The 26,266-nt window shown below is 35.0% G+C and overlaps 1 protein-coding gene across 1 annotated transcript; it reads left to right on the forward strand.

Moving 5' to 3' along the window:
• The first annotated feature begins 288 nt into the window (after positions 1–288).
• Positions 289–26,083, forward strand: LOC149413257 (uncharacterized). The gene is made up of 3 exons (XM_089645564.1): positions 289–425; positions 16,217–16,398; positions 22,833–26,083. Exons 2-3 carry the CDS (start codon positions 16,256–16,258, stop codon positions 25,744–25,746), a joined length of 3,057 nt encoding a protein of 1,018 aa, XP_089501690.1. The 5' UTR covers positions 289–425; positions 16,217–16,255; the 3' UTR covers positions 25,747–26,083.
• The last annotated feature ends 183 nt before the right edge of the window (positions 26,084–26,266 follow it).

Below are 26,266 nucleotides of genomic sequence, written 5' to 3' on the forward strand. Positions count from 1 at the left end.
GCAGTCGTATTTTATAGTAATTAAGTTGAACCGAAAAGTCACTTAAAAAAATATAGTCGTGTGCGTAGACTGCGTAGTAAATATTCGTATTCAGCTACTCTGAAAGTTTACCTATTATTCTTGTCGTCGCATGTGTGGTATATTTTACAATATTAGTAGCAATTAGTACCTACTCGAAAAATTTTGTGTTTGCTAGTTGGCTGCTCTGATCGCTCGCATTATCATTGTGGTCAGCCTGATAAACGCTGAACGCCAGCCATTTTGTTTCCTTATTATTTCACTTCCGAATGTGTATTGGTCGATTGGTGACGCGTATTCTTTCAATAATAGATTTTAATCGTAAACATTTAAAACATTACAAGATCGCTGGGGAGACAAACATCAGGATTTATTCTACCGTCAGATCCATGAGAAAGTTGTGAAAGGTGAGTTTATCAAAAGGAAATCCTACCGGACAAAATTTTTATGCTGCCCCGGGCGTCCTCGGTTCCCGCATTGCTGTCTTCGCGAATTATTCGTTTGCTGCCTGGAGAATTGCTTCGATTGTTTGTGAAAGTAGTTGGAATTATTTTTCCCTTTCAAGTATGTATAATATAGTTTTCTTTCACCTAATTAATTTATCCTGGAACTATCAGGGACGGATTTGATTTTCTGTCATCTACGTAAATTAAAATGGCGGCTCCGATGGACGCGTTCCAATGAATTTTTACTGTTTACCAAAAAATACGCATTTTGTTGTGGAACACAACATTGAAATTGTATTTATAATTTAAATTTTTATTGTGATTTGCCATGTTTTTATTTATTAACGTGAGATTTTGCGATGTAATAATATACGATTGAAGCTTATATAAATGGTGTCAAAATGTTTGTTTCCTACGATGTTTCGTGACTGCGCTTCGAATTTGAAATATTTTAGTTGTGCTACTGATACCATACTGATATTATAGCATAATATAACTGAATATATGCCGTACTTACCTGTACATATTTCATAATATGTATGTTTAGTCCGAAGGTCATTCTCACTGATATGAGGAAACAACTTCATTTTTACAAACATAGATTCCTTATCAAGTGATAATAATTATGGAATGATACCTACGTGTTTATTTCTTCAATATCTATGATAAAGCGTTTGTTTTCGAAATTGTCGTTTTTTTACTGGGTTATCGAATTCCGCCTCTTGCACGCATTTTTTTAAAAAATAACACTTGATTTCAACTTAATTACTACTTTAAACAACTATTAAAGTCGAGGGAGATGTAATACATGCATAAAATAGGTTGTTTGGGTTATTTTAATAATTTATGCATATTTCCTAACCTTCAAACATAACTGTCGTTGAGAAAAAATGGAATTTTAATTCATCTTTTGTCATTTCCCCCGACATAAATAGTTGTTGTTTCCTATAGTAGTGAAGTTGAAACTGTGCTATTTTAAAAATTTTTGTATATTAAGCTTGAGGCGGAATTAAACAAGTATATATTTTACTCTCATAGTTTAGATTGGTATGGATTAATACTGACAATATAAGTTGATGGAGACATCTTTGGAAGTCTGACATAGCAATAAGGTAATTGAATCAGTTTGTTAAGTTTTAATTTTAAACCCGACGCATAAGTGTGGGTAAGCTATGTACCCACATAAATCCATACCCGACAGTTTGGCTTCATCGAACATGTTAACTTGTAACCATGCTCATCGTTGCTTCCACACGCTCGACACAAGACCCTATAGATATACCACCAAGACGCTCAGTCAAATTGTAAATTTCTATCTAACATCGAGCAAGAATTACGGTCCTTGAATCTTTTTTGCATTGAGCCGTTTGCTATCGAACAATAAAGGATCGAACGAGAAGGTACACGCATTGCGACATGTTCGAATGTGCGTTAAACCATGGAGCTTGAACAAGCACGGGTAGATAGCTTACAATAGTTGCACCCAGTGATGGGTTCATTCCTGGGAAATATTCCCTAAACAGGGTATATTGTGGAGATTTTCATCTAAATGGTGAATTCCCCATGAGGTTTTAAATTCCATTTCGTATTGTTATGCAGTACTGTAGCACTGCCATTCGAATTACGAACTGTCGTATGATGTCACTAGACACAATTGTATATGCTATACCCGATTTCACTTTTTTGAAGCTCATAACTTCGTCATTTTTGGAGATATCGAAAAACTAATTTTACTGTCGTTATTGACTCTTCAAATCTAATTCACTTTCATCAAAAAAGACAAATTTATTCAGAACTTTCTTACTAAAAATCATGACTTTGGGGAATTTATATAAGGTCAGGGAATATTCCTGGATGCATATCACTATGTGCACCCAAATAGTGGGGCTCAATTCTTAATAATTCAATACAAAGTTAATCCCATGTATACAAAAGACAGTACCGGTATTCATAGGTAAATGTCAGAAAATAAATGCTCCCGTTTTCGCTTGTTTGGTGCAAAATCACTTTTATCACTTGAAATTCTATCTAGATTCGATCCCCATAACATACGCGCCCATTACGTAAGTGTTATGTAAGAAATAATTGACTGAATATATTTATCTCATCACATCAGGAGGAATATCAAAATATCATCGCCATTCAGGCAAGTAACCAATCCTCGTGCACAAGTTTTGAGATCTCTAAATTTGGATTCTAGAGATTTGTTATTTGAATGCCTTTAATTTTTTTGTTCCATTATGCGGACAGAATTTTTTTTTAAAATTTCTGTTGCATATACTTCCATATTTTAAAGTTTACGTAACATATTTTATCTTTCAAATTTGCAGTATCTCAATAATGCATATTGTAGGTTGGTTGGCGATGATATGATACACAGATTTCTAACAAACAAAAATTAAGCTAAAATCAATTAAGTAACTAAATTCCAAATCCACAATGATGTACGGTATGTATGGTCATCTCGTTAAAGAGTTAATCTGTATTTGTGTATCCGCCGTACAAAAACAGAATTAAGTGTAACAATGTTAATTCTATAATAAACTCAAAACAGTCAAAAGAGTTATGAACTAACTTAGTATACAAAGATTCTAATCTAGCCTCTTCATTTTTATCACTATCTTGTGGAAAAATGTGTGCCTGGTCGGTGGCTGAGTTGACATTGTGCTTGGGTCCTACCCATGCGTAGTGTGCTCTGGCTAAGTCCTCCATCACAACACAAGCCACATTTTCCACTTACTGTGGTGGTAGTAGATTTTTCAAACATTGTCAGGTTATTCGTAACCTGGGAATGTTTGTCTTTCTTTAAAAAAAAAAAATATTTTACTAAAATTAGACATGGTCCTATTATTCTATATTTTGATTGCCACCGTATACATTAACTGTTGATTGCCACTGTGTACATTAACTGCTTGTTTCGACAGCTGTAATAAATGAAAATCCACCTTAAAAGATAATGTTCATGAACGGAGGTAACATTTACAGAAAGTGTATGGATCTATTTCATCATTGTATGTTCGACCGGTCAGTAGTGGCTGAGTTGGCACAGCGTCTGGTTCCTCATACAGAGGTTGTGAGTTCAATTCCTCAGCTGGCAAAGTCCTCCATGACACAAGCAGCATTTTCCACTTACTGATAGTAGGAGATTTTAAATATTTTCATGTAACCGGTCTTTTTCTTTCTCCAAAAAAAATATACATGTATATAAATAATTTTACTGTAATAAATGTAAAATAGGTACACATGCGTGTGTACCTATACGCTCACTCTTTTAACTGCAGTGATCGCTTGAAAACCAAAGGACCCAACTACAGTACTCCCAGAGAGAGGTCATAAGTACATAATCGACGACCATCCTCTTCCTTCTCGCAAGTCTTGTATTAAAATGAAAAGACAATATACTAGAAAAATGATATTACAAATTCTTTGTGGACTACTTTAGATGCAAGTGCTAATGTTGTCATATCTATCCTTATTTTATTTGGTCAAGTCTGAGATGCCCCTGTTTCCGATAGAGGTTTATGGCAGAATCATCAACCATTAAAGAAATACCTTTTTTTGACTTGTGTACACATTATTGTGCATATAAACAGGACAAAATTTGCACAAGCCGAACCACAAATTACGGGAAAGAAACGTAAAACGCTGCTTGCGGTTGTTTCGTTCCTTTCCCACCGTTCGTAGTTCGGTTTGCTCAAATCTTGTCCTGTTTATATGCAGCCTTATAAGTCAGAGAAATCTTTTTATTGCATCGAGAAATCAATTAAATTTATGCAATGAATGCGAAAATGATAATTTCTGTGAAAATGTAAAAAGAAAGACATTATTCAGCCAAAGATATTTATGTATTTGAAGTAAGTGTGAACTAGTTTTGTAGATTTTATAAACTTAGGACTACATCGCATTGATATGAGATAAATGAAAAAAAAAAATTAAGCAGTCGGTAGCTAAAAAATAAATCTTGGTTTCAAAGCTAGGACATATTTCTTTATCTTTGTATGCCTACATTATATTCTTGAAAATATGATTCCTGCATATTTATATCCCTGCACTGGGTGTCATCGTGGCATCGATTAGCCCCAGAAAACAACCAATATGTAATTTTGTTTGTTGACTGGATAAACAACTAAAGTATGTGAAAACTGTCTTAAAATTTAGTGCATAGCAAAGTAGGCACAATTTCCTCAATTGCGAAACATTGATTTTTTTTTTTTAACCACTTGTCACCAATACTACAATCGTTGAGGATTGATGAAGCCATATCATGCTCTATATCAGAATATTCACAACATACCGGTTTTATTTACGACTGAGATTGCTTAGTTAAGGAATTTCATGCCATGAATATAATAATTATTATTCTTCCTTTCTATAATCCCCATATAAAGATTCTCTGTAGTTGAATCGGGAAGACACAAATCCTACATTGTTCTAAACATCAAAGATGAATGCACTCACAACAAACTTTATTAGATTATAAAATGTAGGCTATAAGCTATGTATTTTTTCAATTTCATTTAAATCCCACCTGAATCCCTGGACATTGATTGGAGTTTCAACGTCAATGAGCAGGCAGCCAACATAAAGCTACATAGACATATCTAACACAAAGTTATCCTAACCTAAACCAACTATTGATTGTTAAGTTTAACAAATCTGAGCGGGTCACTCAAAATTTTGAATAATCACTAGATGGTGGTAGACATGAAGTTAACCTAATTTTATTTGGCCAAATGTTGTACCATTTTGCGTGCTGTTGGATGATATGCCATGACTGCAGTCGGGTGATCAAAGAGAGAGGTTTGACCTAATAAACTAAAGCATTTTATGAATTGCATTTTTCCTGAATCGAATTTCATTTTAATATTTTCTCCTTTACATTATTTTATTCATTATAATAATACAAATAAAATTATACGGTTAATTATTTTGACTGTCTCAATTAACAAAGTCGCGTGTACAAATTGGTAACTTAGACCTAATGCCAATGTAATGGGGGATTTATGTGAAATATCAAGACTATTTATTTAAAAAATTAATGAATTGGTGATGATAAACTTTCAACGTGTAGAAAATATTTTTGAAAAGCTCTAATGCAAAGTAAACAGTTTGCATATCCGGCATTGTTAGTAAAGTTAATTTCAATGACTTGCAGGTGTTAACGAGTATTCATGTTTTTCCTGCGTTGGCAAAACATGTGTACAAGAAGTCTTATGTCACCGAAGTATAGCTCACATTTGAAGCATACTTCAGTATTTAACTAAATACAAACAAATATATGCACGTCAGCAAATTCGCACTGCTTCTAACACTGTACAGATAATACCTAGAATTTTGTTATATACCAATTTGAAAGAAAACTGGTGTCAATTTTATATTGAAATTACAAGAAAGAATATGGATGTAAGAAGTAAGGAGAAATTGAGCTTTACATGCACACACACACAGATATTAATTAGTTCATCTCTTCGGTGATTAATTTACCTCACACCCCACGGCTTCATATAATACAATAATATATAGAATTCATGCTTTAAGGTTAAACGTAAAGTTCGTTATTATCTATGCATTCATAGATGGCGTTAATTTAATTATTTTATTTAAAAGCACTATTTGTATGTTATGATGTACAATATTAAGACGAATTATTTGTTTGCTCCTGTAGATACACAAAATTAATATGAATAAATAGTTTAGTACGTATAAAAACTGAATTCTTTAAAGAAAAGGCATACATACAGTATTGTATCCGTGATTTAATCCAAAATTAGATTATTTGTATGCCTTTCTTGAAAGAATTGAGTTTTTTTTTACTGACAAAACTACTACTTCTTCATGTTCATATTAGTTATGTACAGGCGCAAACAATAATTTGTCTTAATATTTTAAAGCATGACTAAATTAACGCCATAATAATAAATAATAATAATAATTGGACAATTTTTATAGTGCCGCTTTTGTGAGATATCAGCTAAGGGGCGCTTAAGGGCCGTCTATGAATTTGTAAATTATAATGTACGTTATTTTTATACTTAAGATAAAATACAAATAAGCTTTAAAAAAAAAACACATGAATTTACTCTCGGACTCAATATGGATTATATTACTAAGTGAAATGATCCTTATGATTTTTCAATATTATTCAGAGATTAGGACAGGTTGTTTCAGAGAATTTCAACAATTCTTAAAATTTCAATGTTTATTTTCAAGTTCTGTCAAGTAACTGGCCTATAATGGTATAGTAACAGAACTTGAATAGGACATTCACGGAACTCACAAATTAATGTTGAAATTTTATGAATTTTTCAAATTCTATAAAAACAACCCATCCTAGGTGTTTTCTCTTCACTTGTATTCTAGAAAGATTGAACACAAGCAGGGTTACCCAATTGGATATATTTATTTTTTTTCGGCTCCTAAGCATTAGGTTATCTGTTCACCATTGACAATTTTCACTTTTCTTTTATTCATCTACGTATTTAGTTTTGTTGCAAGTAGTGTGACAAGAAATAATAAAAAATAGTTGCAAATAGTGTCACAAGAAACGGCTGCACTACCTAAATTTATTTGTTAAGTAACACAAATCCGCTTAGAGTTATTATCAAATTAAATTCTAAGGAAAAAAAACAATACAATTAATTTTTAGTAAATCAGAATTTTATAATTTAATACGAATGCTGTTAAAATAGACGAATCATCAGTGAATTTGGAAAAAAATTAGCGACAACATAAAAATATTATATGTGAAAGTAGGTCAATGTTTTTCAGATATTCAAAATCCCCGAAGTGCAGACAACCTCTTCCTCCTGCATCAGGATAAATTTATTTGTATGTGAATGACCTCCCTGGTTTCAATTATGCTTAGACTCAGTTAATACATGGTATAACAAAAACTGTTGTTCAAATCTGTTGTAATTTTGTAAACTTGATAGGGTTTGGAATGTTAAATCTACATATCGTCGTTGAGCTTGCACTTCCGGCTATGTGAGTTTTTACCAAATTTTACAGGGAAGCAAAGTTTCTATTCAAATGTGTCAAAGAATGACATTTGAATGAGTATTGTGCGATAACGGTTAAACTTATGCACATAGCCGAGATTCCTTGATATTTTTGGAGTAAAAACGTTTTGCTGAAATCTGGCAAACATCCTTTTTTGCAAGCACAACAACGATATATTACACATTCTGAGTGACGAGTCAGCGATAATTCTTAATCAAAACAACTGATTGCCCATATTTTTTTTTACCACCTCTTTAAATATACCATGCATGACAACAGTACAGATGCATCACTAACAGATGAAATTGGTGGAATCTGAACCACAAGTTTACCACAATAAACTTTAAAAATATATAAAAAAATAAAGTTCCATAAAAATAATAATACGATTTCCATATAATAATAACAAATTGAAAGATCCATGTTGAAAATTTTAGATTTTTGATGATATGTGAGGGATTATGAAATAGTCAGCCTAAACAGACAAGAGTTGAAGCCGTGTTTCATTTGGTGTGGAAAGGGGTTCCAGCCTTCAACCTTGCTGAAATTAGCCGAACGTCTACTAGTAGTTGCAACTACAAATCTTTGCCCAAAATCTGTTGTGGAATTGCTGAGAGTAGTGATGGGTAAATTACGGGGAATTTTTATTTGGAGAATATATTGGGAATTTTCATCTAAATGGCGAAATCTCCATGAGGTTGTCTCCTGCTACGAAATTTGTTATTATTTATAAATTTATTGTATTAATTTGAGCATGCTGATGGCAGAACTTCTATAATATTTGGAAAATACTGAATATTACGAAAAGGTATGAGCCGTCAAAAAGGTTCATATTTGCGGCCGGCCGATAAACATGTGATGTGAATATGAACTATGATTTCATAGGGCCCTGGGTCAAATTCTGTAGAAATATTTTTGAGAAATTTTTTGTATAAGTAGGCACCCGCATTTTGATTTCGACAAAAGTATTTATGTGAAATTTCCACTGCAAATAAGTATCTGCATTTTGATATCCATGTGCAAGATTTAATTTAATAGTCTTTCCTCATAATAATGGTCCCTTAGGTTCAAAGCAGGTAAAACCATTTCTACCATACAAATCAGAGATCCAATGTAAGTGATATGATGCACAGCTTTGAATAATTCACAGATCAAGTGAATCAAATTACTTTATCTCAATTGTTCCTATAGCAGAAGAGTATGAGACGATGCATGTGTGCGAAGACAGTTATGTTGCGTTCCATCCTTTACTGATTCCGTAGAAGGGATTCTAGAATATCAATCTAATGTCCATTTGGGCAGTTTATCTGCCAATGCACAAAGACATTTTCAATATAATTTTTGTAATTTCTTTTTAATTCCCAGCTTTTATTCCATTCTTGTAATAAAAAACATTTGTGTTGCCGCCTTTACCGCTATTACTTACCATCTGCCTTCGTCTTACAAGGTCTTGCAGATAATCATAATTTGGCAAAGATGTCAAAAATTAAATTTTAATGCTGACTGTTTTTTGTATTGGGTTTCTGGGTCGTAACTAGTTAGAGGAAAAATAGAAAAAAAATCTGCCATTTTCAGGAAAACATTGTTTACCACGGTGACCATTTCTAAAGTTACATAATAGAGCATCAACTTTAAATGTTCACTATGGTGAACAATGCAGGAGGTCAAATTAGATATAAATGAAAAATTGTAAACAATAAGTAGTTATCTATATTTATTACCAATAATTACAAAAATGCGAATGTATTATCTTTTATTTTGAATAAAAGAGTAAAAAAACAATTCTTGGTTTTTTCGAATAAAATTGTAGATTATACTAAAAATCGCAGCTCTTATAAAATGTGTAAACCACATGTTAGATTAATCCTTCATAGTTTACTGTTTTTTGTTCCCTAATTTTCTTCATTTAGACAGGATCATCGATGCTAAATTTATTTTCGTTCTCGTGCTGCAGGCAATTCCTTCTATTTTCCCCTATGGTTGATCTTATTTTGTTGTATCTTAATCACCTAAATTATTTTTGGCAAAGAGGAAAAATTTCAGAATTTGCCAATTAGGCTTTAACGGCATTATATTTTCTCTTTGCACATAGCAAAATCTACGACTCCAGTAGGCGAGGTATAAAAACATTTCAACAATACTCAATAATATGGATGGCTAGAAAATTAAGTGTTGTGTTAACTCGTGTTCGATCAATTCAATTGAGAGTAAAATTGTTATCTGTTCTGTTGGGAGAAAAATACTTATAAAAATATTCAAGAGTAGAATCATCATCAGGCAAGCCATTGGAATTTTCTTCAATAGTAGAAATTGTGACAAAATTCAGCCCTTTTCCATTTGTAATTCAGCACAAACCATTTTTTAACAGTCAAAGCAATCTTAAACCTAGTTTTCCTTGCTGATGGTATAACTCATACATCTTAGCCTGAGAAGAGAATGATGGAAGACATGGTTAAGATGACAGTGTAGGAATATTATCATAATTGGGTTATGGCGTTGGGAAAATTTCCTGTAAAATTATAGTCAGTGGAACGTCTTTGGCTCGATTTTTCGGCTCATCGTGAACTTTAGTTTGATCATCTGGAGCACCATCAGAGCTGGAACCGCTTAGTAGGTAAAGACGTTCTATAAAATAGTTCAGAGTTTGTGAAGTAGAAGAAAATTTAGCCAAAGGGAGAGAAGTCCATGCATAGCCAGTATAGGAAATATCCCTAGTTTTGGATTGCGTATGTTCTCTTGATACAAGGGCTAATATTTTCGTGGCTCGTCCTTGTGTTATAATATCGAGTTGGCAAAAATAAATTACTACGACGTACCCGGTTTGGCAATTTTGACCACGGAGAACATAATGAGTGAAAGGTTATTTTGTAAAGATTTGAAAATGTTCACCCCAGTGAACAAAGAACTTTATAAGTGTATACAAACTCGAAAATGACAAAGATATGTAAAAAAAATTACAATCACTAAACAAACGTTTGAAACAAAAACTCATTTTAAAGACAAAAGAAATAATAAATAAATTGCTGAGAAAAGATAACCTGCAGCCAGCCAACTTTTTGCTTTCGAAATGATAGTTGAGTTTCTACGAACAAGGTTTTTCCATGAATTTAGATAAATTAACATTATTCAATAAAAAACATGATTAAAGATTTAAAGATTTTTTTTCAGGACTTTCATCACAGTGATTTTTTTTTTCTTTTATATTTAACCCCATGGTTTTTTTTAGCAAATATAATTATTTTTTGACTAGAGATGGAAAAACAGCTGAGACAAGAGAAAAAAAATCACATCAAGACCGCTTGAATGTAGAATATTCTCGATAACGAGATGGTTAACAAATATTTAAAACATAATTTAGAAAAACTTAAAAACAGTTCTAGATTCTCGTTTTTTTTTGTGGGTTATTCCACACAGGTCCTAAATTAATGTCTATTTTTTGGCTGTTTTAAATATTTGACCCAACCCTGAGTCAAAATAGCGCCTGGCGTTAGTAACGACCTCAAGAGCGCTGCATTTTGTGTTAGGTATTGTTGTAACAACGGGTTTGTCTACTCTTTAAATAAAACTCCAGGGTCAACGAAACATTTCATTTGTGATAGATGCAATGAGCTCTGATGGCTTCTTTAGCTGGCGGTAGAAATTATTCTGGACCTCGACCTTAAGGCGAAGCTTAATGCCAAATGACTATTTTGATTAATCTTTATAAAGAATTTGTGTACATTATGAATACCAAAAATATGCTTTAGATAAATTGAAGGTTTTCCTATCGTTTCGCTTGAGTAGAAAACAAATAAAAAAATAAATTACTCAGTAAAAAATATAATAGTAAACTACTAAAAAAAATTTTTTTTCAATAGAAATGTATGAACGCATAGAGGAAACAACTTTAAAAAAATACAGTATTATTGCTAAGATTATCTGTGACAGTTTCACTTGATTAACTTTTTTGCTTTCTTATAAACAGTTTTGTGCTTGAAATCAACCGTTTCTAGACTCCATGTGTCGAGCAATTTGCCTATTGCCTAAACCAGTCATACTCAACCTGCGGCCCGCGGGCCGCATGCGGCCCGCCGAGCTATTTTGTGCGGCCCTCAATACATTTAATATCAGGAACATTTACAAAATCTGGCATTCTATATCACGTTAATTTGAGATTAATTGCGACTTTGATGTACAGACATTGAAACCCGAAGAGGATAGTACAAGTATAATATTCTATCTATATAATATTACTGCACACGCTAGATCTCTAAAAAACAAAGATTTGACAGACAAATATGCGCGCAAATAATTTTGCTCGTGGCAATACATAAATTTTTGACAGTTGGAAATTTTCGAAAATGGAATTCCGTAGCTACCCCCCCCCCCCATGGATTTCGAAAAATTGTTGTGGGGAATTACACATGATGTTTTTGGCTGGTTTTTGGCTCTAACAACCCCCCCCCCCCCCATGGATTTCGAATAATAAAAGGGGGAATCAAGCTCACACCGTTTTGGCAACACCGACCAGTAGCGGGCCGCGTAGCTTTACAAACATATGAATGTGGCCCGCAGAAGAAAAAGGTTGAGTATCACTGGCCTAAACCAATATAACTGTATATCAAGAATAAACACATTTTTGGCTTGTACCTTCCTATTAAGGTTGCAATAGTATTTATTAGGTATGTTAAGTATGTGCCATCTATAAAACTACTATAAACCTCTTAAACTATTATCTAGTGCCATCTGTGAGTGACCTCTCAAACTACTACAGGACATCACAGGTATTATCAGCGCCTTAGCTCCTTGGCGCCCTGGCAAGTTGGCGCCTGTAGCGGACTGCTCTAATTGCGCCTGTACAGGGCCGGCCCTGTCGAGTGCCAGTTTTAGACCTGCCAGTAGTGGTGACTCGTGACTTGAGTGTGTTAGATAGAGTGATATGTTTGAAAAATTCGACACATTAATGTTTATTCAAAATAATTTTTTTTTTTCGAATATTCGAGTCTTTGTATGAACATTTTAAGGAAATTTCAGTTCGGCCGCATGGATTTGATTTTCTAAAAAAAAAAAAAGAAAACGTTTTCGGCTACAACAATATCAATAATGGCATTTTTTGTAATAATAGCACTCTAGTACACCCATAAGTCACAAGCTGCCATTGCATGCCAGTTGTGATAAAATCTGAAACTCTGAAAAAAAATTATGATTTTAAAGCAGGTTTTGGAACATAATAATATATTACTTCAAATTTGAGCCTGGGTCACACGGAGCGATTTCGTTGCTGTTTTGTTGCCGAGTTTGCAAGTGATCACCACATGTTATATTCGCTAGTAGTCAGAAACTGTCAAGGAAGTAGCGAGTGAAATGTTCTACACGCTGAAAAATACACGAAACAAACCAAAAACCTTGCAACAGCCAGCGATTTGAGATGTCAGAAGAGGCTATATTAGCGCCGTGTAGTGGCGAAGAGGTCACATGATCGGCAACTAGGTCATATGAACCTAAAAATCGTGCGATTATTTCCATTAGTACTGAACATATCCTAATCGAATCGCCCCTATGTTTAAAAGCTTCTACATAATTGACTTTTTATTTTATTTATTTATTTATTTGTTAAGACATACACAGTACAATAAGATACAGTTAGAATTTTTTTTAGTAATTACATAGTTGTAGTACCTATTACGTATGTCCATAAAATGTCATTACGTAATTTCGCCTGAGATTGTTATAAAAGGAAGGAAGTGTGTGGATAGATAATAATAAATGAATTGAAAATAAGAATTATAATAAGCTCACGAATTGTAATTGACTGTTAATACATAGGAGTTTTGAAAAATGATGTGAAAATATTTTTGAAATTTGTCATGCTAAGAAATTTAATAAGTTAGTTTTGTATGTTAGAAAGGAATCATGAAAGATGTCTAAATGTAGTAATTTTTCGTAATGGGTGTATGTTGTGATTGCGCGAGTAATTACTGAGTTGTTTGCTGCATTGGTATTGTTGGCTTCAATATGAAATAGTGTAGTGTGCCTGGTACGCCTCGTTGGAACATTTAAACCAATGACGGATAGTAATTCATATGAAGTGATTTTGTCGCCACTATTCAAATAGCAGCTACGAAATCGCCATGTGTGACGGGCTTTAAAAAGTGAAGTCTCATTAATTCTGTGCCTTTGTACTAAAAATGCCAAAGTCGATTTTTCTGGTGTAGTCTATGTTTAAGTTAAGTTATTCCTTAACCTGTTAACCGGGCAATTCCGTTTTGAATTACGCAGCATACAACGGGTGCGAACTCTTTCACTAGGACGTGTCAGTACGTCACGCCCGGAGGATGTAATTTCATATTATTATTTTATTTATTTATGCATTGTAAAAATGGAAACATCGAATTAAAAAATTAGAAATTTTTCAAACAATTATAAAGATTACAATATTAAAAATTTAAGAATTACAGAACAATAAACAAAAGTGCACAAATAAAATAGAATCATAGAGTTTAAAAAATTAAAATACGTAAAAATTCAAAACTCAATTTCCGTGTGATATGCTCGGAAATATATGTCCCGTCCGTTCCAGGGTGCAACATATTTCAAGGACTTAGTCATATGTCGTACCCGATACTGTTTACGTTTGACGTATTTACTCGTCCCGCTCGGTTAACAGGTTAATAGACCAAATCCTCGCACAATTGAAAGCTATGCACAAAGGTGATAAAAACGAGATTCATAAATCCCGTATTTCCTTATTATAACTTAAAACAGTATATGGTGATTTTGGTAGTTTCTTTTACGACTTGGGTATTTCTTAGCCTTGCTTTTTTTAACAATTTACTACTTATTTTTCTCACAATCAAATACATAGATATGAGAATGTATATTCTATTCCAATTTATATTGGTATTCGGCACAGCATGCTCTTAATTTAAATGGTGTCAAAGGATGCATTAAATTGATAGTAGTTTATTTCTATTATATGGAAATTAATCCTTGTAGTACACCTTGTATTATGTTAAATAGAAAAAAAAACAATCCATTCAAAAAACAATTCAGAGCAATCCAATTACTTTGTTATTTGATCCAGCAGAATTTCAGGAAAAGTAGCAATGTACATAATATGTATGTTTTCATGAAATAAACAATAAAATATGAAATTTCAAAGAAATGTTTACATATATGTTTGAGTTATCATGGAACCCCATACAACAATCTTTACAAATTAATGTATGAATGTAGAATGAATCAGGAGCATCTCCTATCCTTATCGTATATTCTTCTTTACTTTAACTTGTTAGTTAAGTTAAGACAACATAAAACTACTTCTCTAAGCAATTGAATTAAAAGGCAGAATGCTTTAAGGCGTGCCAACGGGGAAAAAATCACACAATAAACAAAAATTTTGTGAGGTGGAATAAAATATATTTAAAATTTTTAAGTTGATTAGTTGTAAGCAGTAACATTAAGTATTAATTTTACGTGCATATGAGATATGAGCACACAATCGTGTGATTTAAAAAAATTAAACTTGTGTAAATGCATTAAAACACAAAAAAATGTTTCGGTAAACATAAAAGACGTATGTAGAAAGTTTGTTATTTGTCTGGACTTTTTTTTTTTTGCAACAGTTCAAAATCTTTTTGTTTCTACAGAGTAAAGATTTTATAGCAAAACTAGCTGACGTGTATCTGGCATTGCTCGAGATTGTGAATGATTTGGAGTTAAGTTTGAGGTTGTGAATTCTAGGATAAACATTGACTACTCTCTACTTTCTATAAATATTAATTTTCTCTCCTTTCGGAAGAAATAATATAAATGATATTGAAAACCCTATCAAACTCCGTTACTTAGTTTAGAAAAACTAAGCGCACAAACAGGCAGACGACTTTATTTTTTTACTATTTAGAGATTTACTGTAAAACAACAGAAGACCTAGATTAATCCAAATCAGGGATAATTATCGAAACCTGATGATTTACTGTAATACATATTATTAATATTAAGTGCATTAAACGTAATTAACACCTTCACGGACAAGTCTATTGATGTGGTTTTAAAGGAGATGTGGCATGATTCGTCACCACGGACAGGGAAGTTATGTTTGCAGTAGTATGTAGCCTATATATCATTTTATATTTTTTACTGATTTTTGTCGACTTCTATAGGAGAAGGAATAACATTTCATTAATAAATATGAACAAATTATTTATTATTATAAAAAATATATATACTTTGACTGTTTCGCTAATGATTATAGATAGCAAACGTAGCAACACATAAGTATAAGAAGAACAATTTAGGATAGTAGGTCGTCTCATACAGCATTCCGTATTCGTCTTGTTGTAAGCAAGTAAGTGTATCTTGTTATCTCCGTCATGCCTGTGATATAGAATGTAGTACTCTGCGGCAACTCTTAGATAGGAAAACACTACCCGATATTGTTTATTTCGTTATTACACATTTATTCTTTGTCTTACATGAATAATGTTTAAATTAAGACTACTGAAAACATTTTCTTTTAATTTTGTGTGAAGTCTAGATGTATTGCAACGTCATTTGATATTATGAAGCAAATGTTCTTATATAATGAACTTATATTATATTTACGCTATGTAACAATATCAAACAATAAAACACCAAATAATTAACAAACTAGTTTAATTTATCCCTTATACATAAGACTCCCAATTCCTTTTGATCTCCTAAAGAGTCAACAACTGTTCAAATTGAATGCTGTGCGAATCGCAATATCGAAAGACATTTTCCTTCGTTTGTAGGACTGAAGAAGAAGAGCAGACGCATCATCAGCCGCCAGTATGAGTGTCATAATCCGGCTGCAGAACCTGCCGTGGTCTGCCAACGCGATGGACATCCGGAACTTCTTCCGGGGCCTGTCCATCCCAGAGGGGGGCGTACACATTGTGGGAGGAGAGCAAGGAGATGCCTTTATAGCCTTCAGGTATAACATCACATTTCATTTAGGGTGTATTATAAGATGATGTAGCAATGAGATACAAATATTTCAATTGGAAACATACACAAATCATTCTGAGGGGTAGTTTGAATGCATCTGATTTTCATCCTTTGTAGAAGGGGTGTGCATTTCACAGAGGTTTTGAAGTTTTCCTCCAAAAGAAGACTAATGTAAAACATGGCAATTGTTTATATAAGTTATCAAATTTGTAATAGTATTTTTTTCCTTATTTCTTGGGTCAAAAAAACTGGCACACCTTGGTGAACAGGCATACCACTGATAGCTCCGTTGTAACCTAAAAATAAACATGCATATCTTCTACAGAGCGTATGACAGGAAAATAGCTTACAACTTCTCTTTTTGAAATATATGTTATAATGGGTTTTCCAATAAGAGGTGTTATTTTGATATTCCAAGAAACTTTTCCCGTAAAAGATCAATGGTTTCGTTGCTTGTGTGGCACGTAGCGCTGTCTTGTTGAAAGTAAACGTTGTCCAGATCAATACCATCCAATTCTGGCCATAAAAAATCATTAATCATCTCTCGATAGTGCAATCCATTCACCGTAACTGTTGCTCCAGCCTCATTTTCGAAAATGTAAGGTCCAATGACTCCGCTGGACCATAAACCGCATCAAACAGTCACACGTTGAGGATAGAGAGGCTTTTCAACAATAACTCTTGGGTTTTCCGAGCCCCAGATGTGACAATTTTGCTTGTTGACGAAGCCACCGACGTGGAAATGGGCCTCATCACTCAAGATGATTTGCATTTGATTCACTCAAGTGAATTTTAATAATTTCAATCAATGCGTTGTTGAAGCGTGTATCGTTCCATTTTTATTAATGGCGTAGTTTCTACTTGTCAAATGTCAAAAAATGACAGCTTCAAAAATAACATCTACCGAAATAGCGGGCTATTCAAAATAACACCTCTTATTGGAAAACCCTGTATAAGGAGATGTTGATTTAACCTCATTCAATTGTTACATTGTACATTTAAGACGAAGAGATTTCAATTGTTACATTGTACATTTAAGACGAAGAGATAGATTAAAACAGCGCTGTCAATGGCAAAATCGTATGCCTTTAGTTCAATTGATTTTTTCCAAAGAAACATGTTTATATCTACATGCACTGAACAGAAGTACTGGAGTATAGCACTAACACTACATGAACATCTACTTGTCTTTGATAAAAAAATTCGATTAACCTGTTGTCCACATATTGTAGGGATTTTTATATTTATATCTAATTAAAAAAATTCTATGTGAAAAGTTATATTTTTGATCTCCTGTAAAGTCATCATCTAAAGAAATAATTTCTCATAAAAAATATCTCGATAAATTTAAAAGTTTTAATATAAACACTATTACCATCAATTATTATTTTAAACCTACGGGGAATTATTGATTTCTAAGGCAGGCAACGCACAGACTGCTTCAAACAGTCCACATTCGGAATGCACCAACTACTGTGTCATTTTGTTACGTTTTTTCTGTGAGAACTATGCAGTCAATGCTTGCAGCTGTCGATTTTGGCTGCTTGTAGCAATCCGTGTATTCCCAGCCTAATAAATATAAAATGACTAACAACACAAATATATAAGCTACACTTTCCATTCTAATACTTGTATCATTTTTCTGTCTGTTGTTTTTAGCCTAAAATTTGAATTATATTCATATTTGACTTGGATGTTCGCAACCAAGGACGGGTTGTACCACAAAATTTGAACAATTCTTCGAATTTCAAAGCTGATTTTCAAGTTCTGTGAAGGTTGTATTCAAGTTCTGTTTTTAATTTTAGTTTTGAAAAAACAACTGGCCAATAATGATACAATAACAGAACTTGAATAAAACCTTCACAGAACTTTAAAATCAGCTTTGAAATTTGATGAATTGTTCAAATTTTGTGGAACAACCCATCCTAACTCTGGTTAAAGTGATATTTTAATATATTAATTCCAATTTAATATATGTGTATTGTATTGTATATTATTAATTATGTACATATTTCATTGTGATGAAATAAACTTTCCTACCAAGATGATAATGTTGTGTTTTAAAGATTATCTCATCCATAAAATAGATAATACATATTTAGCAAACTGTGTGCAGATGATGGAAACTTTACTCAGCTGACATTTCCTCATTCATTTCCGTAGTGAGCTATGGAGCTTTGAAATAGCCATTTACTTGTTGGAAGGTTCTGAAAAAGAGAAACTCTGGTGAAGTCAGGTAGTAACCACTTATCTTAGAAGAAGAGGAACTCTATAATCAGTCGAACGATGGTTACCCATGTTTAGGTCTCATCGCTCTAGGCCTTGAGCGATAGCTGCCTAAATTTAGGTTACAATTAGTTCAATTATAAACCTACAAATTTGTGATAAACAATGAAATATAGGTGGATTCATTGGCCTTAAACCACAGTAATCAGTTTCCATATTGATTATCAGAGGTACGATTGTTTTGAATGAGCGCAGCCGAATCCAAAACCAAATGCTCGGAATTCTCCATCGTTCAAGGCTTTTATTTTTATAATACCCCATCGCTCAAATGGATAAGACTTGAATTACATATAATAAATTAGTATACATATACAAAGTTACTTATTCATATACTAGTCCATAAGTATACAAAGTAGTCCAATCATGACAACCTTCCAGTTTAGTTCTAATGTTGTTGACTGATGAGCTGGTGGATGCAATCTGTTTGCATTAAGTTATAAGTAGTTTATAGTTAGTATGTAGTAGGATAGAGCCTTGGAAAAAGTGGACAACACCCTTGAGGTGATTTTTCACAAAAACGGCACTATACAAATCATCCAAATATTAGGTATTATTATTATGCACCACAGCATTCTAGTAGAGGCAAGCAAGCAGAGAGGATGACTTCAACTAACGACCTGGCCAGTGGCATGCAGTTGAAAAATGCTGAAAAACTACACACCCTAAGAAAAACGAACTATAAAAGATAAAAGAAGAAAAAAATATTACAATTTTCTATTTGACAAAAAGATTGTCCCTCAATTTGGTTTTCTTAGTGGGAGTACATAATGCAAACTCATTCACCAGCAATCTGCATACTACAGGTACTATGTTCCCTATCTCCTTCTGCCCTATACCTTCAGCCTCATAACACGCCCCAATTGGGGATGTCATAGTCTCACTGGCTCCAGACAGTTTGGAGCAGTTGGGAATCATGTGCGGTATTCACATAAAAAATAAAAATAAATTTTATTCAGCTTTCTTGCTAGTAATTTTGGCACAATGGTAAATTTTGAAATTAGAGGGATCCTATCACTGAAGGTATTATCACCAAGATAACTGTTTTGTAGGCATGTCTGGTGTACCTGAAGTAAGATCAATTTTACCTTACTTAGAATTGATTTAACCTTTAACAGATAATCAATTTCAACGTTCTATCTGCGGCCTCAAAGTCTAGAGGTCGGTTATGTAAGTCGGTAGGTATAGATCACACTTTTAGTGATTTTCTGTTTGGGGAATGATACCTGATTGCTGGTAAAGTATTTTGTTGTAATTAACTGACTGTTAAAGATATTATTTTAAATGGCCGGTTGATATAATATGAAATAAATATTTTGTTTCATCACTGGGAAATGGGAATGTAGAAAGATTGATAAAAATCAATAAATCCACAACAATTATTTTCTGGCAAATAATATTCCACTAGGAGTTTTACGAAAGTTTCCCAATTATTTTGCCGAGACAATCAAATATTTTGTGGTCATGAGCAGTGGCGGCTCGTGATTTTGGATGTACTAGAGTGCTAATATTACAAAAAATTACATTATTGATGTAGTTGTAACTGAAAACGATTTTTTATTTATTTCCAAAATTCGATTTTTTGCATGGGGATTTCCAGGAAATCTGCGCAGCACTGAAACAGTCAAACAAATCAACAGTTCTGAAAATTTTCATACAAAAAACTAATTTTCGGAAAAAATAAATTGTTTTCAGTTATAACAACATCAATAATGCCATTGTTTTGTAATATTAGCACCTAGTACACCAAAAAGTCACGAACCGGCACTGGTCATGAGTATAGCCGCATTTAGACAGCAGTAAAAATGCAACCTCCACAACGATTTGAGGCCTTTTTAATAGCTAGAAAGAGGCTCGGTTGCTTTTTCCTTCCGTCTGAATGTATCTTAAGAAATAATAAAGGACACGACATGGAAAACATAATAAGGCCCAGTATTGATTTAAAGGTAGGCTTGGTTAGAATGTCAAGCTTAGCGTAGCTTGCAACATAATCCGTATATAGGTCGGAAGCCTAGATATTAATAATATTACATTGATTTTAATAGAGGAAGTTTCTTAATTTTTTCTATGTAAAATCAAATTACTGTGTACACGGGTGGTACATCTGTGCTCTGTACTGTCATCGGGAGATTGAGAGCTTTTAAAATGTCAAATGTTTTAGGCGGGATTAATTTGCGAGTTAATTTTTTTGATAAAATTCTCTACTTCGATCAGCATGAATGTGGGCAGTTGATTAAATTTTAAATAGTATGTAGTATATTACTATACTGGATAATAGTAATTTACTGGAGTTCAAGAAAATAATTATGATGAACAAACCGCTGAAAACTCTGTCAGAACATTCCCTGACTATTTTCGATTGATTATATTATCAATTAATAACATCGACATCCCTCATCGCTCTATGAATATAATAGTAATGGTCCGTACTGATAAAATTATGCAATTTACATATATTTCGGTGAGATAGAAGAACGTAATTAATCACGTAAATGTCATATTTGACATTTGTTACTGGTAGAGCCTCGGGTGTCTAAAAAGGGAACTATTCTGCAGCTTACCAAGGCTTAAGCGGCCGATTTAGTCTGCTTAAATTTGATTGAGGAATTTCGCACATAGTGAGGATACGGACTGACTGATATACCGGGCCTTGGTATCAACAAAAATATTTATTATTAACTCTTTAAATACATGGTGTTTCGATGCGAAGTGCGGCAGCAGAAACGTCACGCAGATGCTGCATGGCCGTCCGTAACCCAACTGCTGTGACGTCTGCATGCAACGGGTTTTAAAATGTGGTTATAACAGGATTAAAATTTAAAGTAGGAAGTCAAAAGAATTAAATCTGTAAAACCCAAGATGGCGGCAGTGGACATCAAAAGTGAAAATTAATTAAATCTCCACTCCCAATGTTAAACATGCAATAACTAATAACATTTTTGTCACCAGTGTCAAAATCAAATATAACAAATCGAGGGTTTAGGATCACAGGGTTAGGATCCTATCTACAAAAACATAGTTTTGAGATAAATGCAAATAAAGATTGGAATGCTTGTGCTTGTTCCAACTGTATCTCTTAAACGGCTGTATGTACGAGATGGGATAGAGCATCAACCACTTATACGGCATTACCGAAACCAAGCTTAACTCAAAACACCAGTTTTTTAAGACCCCGAAATGTCACTGATGGCAAAATCAAATAAGCATTCTGAAGTATCCAAGATTGCGGCCAAGATGTCAAAGGCACCCATAGGCAATCTTAATATAACGTTTCTTTAAAAAATTTCTTGCTCCGCAAACCATAGATGTGTCACATGTTTGACAAAATAACTGAAAAGTAGGGCATGATGAAAATGTGGAAAGAAAAAATCGTTGCAGTTTCTGCCTTACCTTCTTCTGGTGGTCTATCCTATCAGAGGTTGGCCATCATCAGGGCAATCTTCACCTTGCAGACTGCAGCCCGGAACAAAGTAAATGAATGCCTTCTTGATTTGACAGAATGACATTGAAAATGTAAAAAAAAAACAGACGTTTTGTCTGTTATTCATTTAAAAAAAAGTCAGTTCATAATAATTCTCAATTTTTTGGTTGAGAAGTAAAACTTATTATGATCCTGCTGCTGAGAGCTCTGTCGTCATCTTTCTTACGGATACATTATTCGTTTGAGTACTCCTTCGAGAAAGAACCCAAATTCACATACCCCTTATTGCTAAAATGTCCACATGGTACGCACCACACAATGTCCATACAGTACGTGTGCGTACCCTTGGGAGATGTGAACCACTAATTGAGAACCACTGGTCTAAAAGAATTGTTTATAGTCCTGTGCATATGTTGTTTGGGTAGAGAATGCACTTTGTACCTTTATTAGGCACCAGACTTTTCGACACCAGTTTATTGAGGAATTTCTTTTTGTTTTTTTCTGCTTAAAAAAATTATAAGGAATCACTTGGTTTGGAGAGTTTATAATATTTTATGATACAATATAGTTGTATCATAAAATATTATAAATTATAAACATATATTGGAAATCACATAACACAATAATAATAAAAAACTGTTTTTTGTCAAGGGATTTCAAAGACGCCATTTGTAACAATGAAGGTTGTACTAAGATAGGATGTGTTCAATTTGCAGTACTGATGAGGATGCTCGCCAGGCCATGAACACCGGAGGAGGAAGAATCAAGGAAGTTCAGGTCAAGCTGCTGCTGAGCTCCCGCTCCGAGATGCACAAGGTCATAGAGACGGCCCGCCAGGCTGTCTCCTTTATGCAGCTGGCCTCGCAACCTGCACTCCCTGCACAGCCCACCACCACCCACACCCACACCCCTCTACCCAACTCTCTTCCTACCTCCCTCTCTGGCCTGCTGGCCCAGAACTTCAAGCACATGGGCCTGCCAGCACCAAATCTACCCCTAGTCCCTACTGTCATCGAACCTCCCAAAGTAGAAGCCCAACCCATAGAAATCAAGGATTCAAAGAGGGTTAGTAAGGGAAGCGATCGGAAGCAGAGATCCAGGTCTTCGTCAAGGGATAGAAATAAGAAAGACAGGGGAAGAGATAAGAAGGATAAGAGAGATAGGTCTCGCTCCAGGGACAGGTCTAGGGAAAGGGAACGCAGACGCAGAGACCGCAGCCGCAGCAGGGAGAGGAGAGAGAGAAAGAGAGATACCAGAAAAGAGCGCAGTCGTGACAGGGAGCGCAGCAAGGAAAAGAGCGAATCAAGGAGCTCGTTCAGAAACGAAGAAAAGAAGGTGGACATCTCTGTGGAACTGCCTAAATCAAACATTCCTTTGCAGCAAATACCAAAACAGATGTTCCAGCAGCCGATACTCGGAATCCGGCCACCAGGCCCGGGTCCCATCCTGACACACAATGACCCTCGTAGGCAGTTTGGCGTGGGTGCCGCCCCCATGATGAACATGCCCAATATGCTCTCTCAGAGACCCCCCTTCATCAATCCGCCGATGGGATGGCCGCAGAATCAACAAAACATGAACCCTCGCATGCAGATGCCCAACCACCCCAAGTTCCCAGTTCCTCCCGCCAGTAACCCACTCATCAATATGTTCCCCAACAAAGGGAATAAGACTGAAGACATGCATCGTCTGCAAGACTTGTCAGAGAGACGGAATCCCAACGCTTTCCAAAATCCCGAGCCCATCCAGAACCACAGCCCTCCGGCCAACATACAAGATCCCCGGCAACGACTCAACAACTACAATGACATGAACTTTCTAAAGAACAATAATAGCCTCAGACCTCCCCCTCAAAATAATTTTGAAGATGAGCATCAGCCTTTCCAGCAAGATCACAGGAAACGCGGATTCGTCAACAAAGGGGTTTGCGTCAAGATCACCAACCTGCCTACCCACACTGGTTACGGGGACATCAGAAGATTCTTCGTCGGACAGTATATATCCGGTCTTGGGCTGAAAATGATCAATGATGAATCCGGCAGGCGTACCGGAACTGCTTTTGTTAAATTCATCAAACCGGAATCCAAAATCGACGCCCTGCGAAAGAGTGGTAAATCCCTAAAGGGAGAATTCATCACCATCAAACATATGGACGAGGAGGAATTTGAAAGCGGAGTGGATAATTACCAGCCTGGAGGAAGTCAGGGTTCTATTGACTCTGGCGAAGAAGATACAGAGTCCCAGAAGAGTCTTGTTATTGTGGAACAAGAGGATAAACTCGACTCTCCGTTCAAAGTATTATTCTTGGAAGACTTACCACCATTTGCCAAAGAACACGACATCATGAAGATGTTTTCAGATTATTCCTTGCTTTCCATTCTCTTGACCGCTACCAAAGATTTCCGCAAACAGTACATTGCGTACGTTCAGTTTGTCAATGCTGATGATGCTAAAGCAGCCTTGAACAATAAATCCAAACATCTTATCGGCCATAAAACCATCCGGGTGTCACCATGCTCGGAAGTGGCCTATCAGGAAGCCAAAACAGAGATAGAAGCTTTACAAAATATTCAGGATAGTAATGATGCTGAAACGGAGCCTGAGCCAGTAGAGGAAGAAACACCGGTTGTCCAATCGAGGGACCCTCGTCAGAGAAGATCTGAAAACCCGAGGGTAGAGAATAATGTGCCATTCAATAACGGTGGAGCATTCCCCAATGCAGGAGTTCCGGCCGTTCATCCCAGGTTCCAGTGGAGGAACAACAACCCGAATCACTATGTTCCCGGTGGAGACAGAGATGGCCGACCACCGATGATGCCAAGAGGAATGGATCTGGGCCCTCCCATGGGCGCAATGCCACACAACAATAGCTTTGACCGTAATAACGGGAGGTTCAACGAGGTTAGATTAGACTGCGTAATCCTCAAAGGTCTACCTTTACATTTCTCCGACACAGATATTATTGACTTTTTCTCACCTATTGGAGTCGTGCCGGTGAAGATCCACCTGATGCTCACGCTGCAAGGCGAGCCGTCTGGGGATTGCTTCTGCGAATTCCTGGAGCCCGAAGAAGCTGCAGAAGCAATGACAAAAAATGGAACGGTAATAGACACCCACACGGTGACTGTGGATCTTGTACCCAAATCAGTTGTGGACGAGGCGTTAGGAATCCCCCAAGAGAATACGAACAACCACTTTGGTCCACCGATGCGAGGTTTCCGCGGCGGTAGAGGTGGATTCATCCCTCGAGGTCGGGGAAGAGGTATGCGAGGACGAGACTTCTCCGGAAGAGGCGACTTCTCAGGAGGAAGAGGCGGAAGGTTCAACAATGGTCCTCCGCAAAATATGAATCAAAACGAAAATCCCGTCGGTCCCGACAACTTTGGCAAACCCGGCTGCGTCGTATCTCTCGAAAATGTCCCTTTCAGATCTGGCATTGACGAGATCTTGGAGTTCTTCAACGGTTTCTCCATTGCTCAATCCGACGTCATCAGGAGGTTCAATGACAACGGACATCCAACAGGAGACGCCCGAGTTTCCTTCAGAACTCCTTTTGACGCCCAACGCGCATTTAAACAGTTGAATCAGCAGTGCATCAGAGATCGACCCATCACTCTTAGGGTATTATAATCAAACCTGATAGTTGAATCTGCACCTCCCCAATATATTGACACTAAAACAACTATGACAAATTAGTCTTAGTCATTTCTTCGGAACATTATCTAACATGAGAATTGGATACTAAAAAAATGTTTTTTTATATTTGTATTTATGCATAGTGTCATTTTTATTTTTGTTAATTTGATTGATGTAAGTGTACATAATATGTATCGTATGTTGATGAAGTAATAAGTATGTTTAAGCATATAGCGATATTGATTTCAGTTAAATCAAAATTTGATTTAAATGAACTTACCTGCAGTTTGATTAGAAGATGGTGAAAACATTTTTTGTTTGTTTTGCACACTGCAACAAAATGTTATCTATAATAAATATTGTAAATTATAAAGTAAGATATTGAATAAATTTTCTTTATAAAAATTATTTGGTTTGTGTGTAATTCTTTTAGAATATAACAAGAACTTTACTATATATTGATCGCCTAGATCGCACACGTGTTGAGTGCAATTTGAAAATTCAATATATAAGA

The sequence above is a fragment of the Hesperophylax consimilis genome, chromosome 22 (genome assembly GCF_061612785.1).
Source record: "Hesperophylax consimilis isolate HC1 chromosome 22, BYU_Hcon_1.0, whole genome shotgun sequence".
NCBI classification, from domain to species: Eukaryota; Metazoa; Arthropoda; class Insecta; order Trichoptera; family Limnephilidae; genus Hesperophylax; species Hesperophylax consimilis.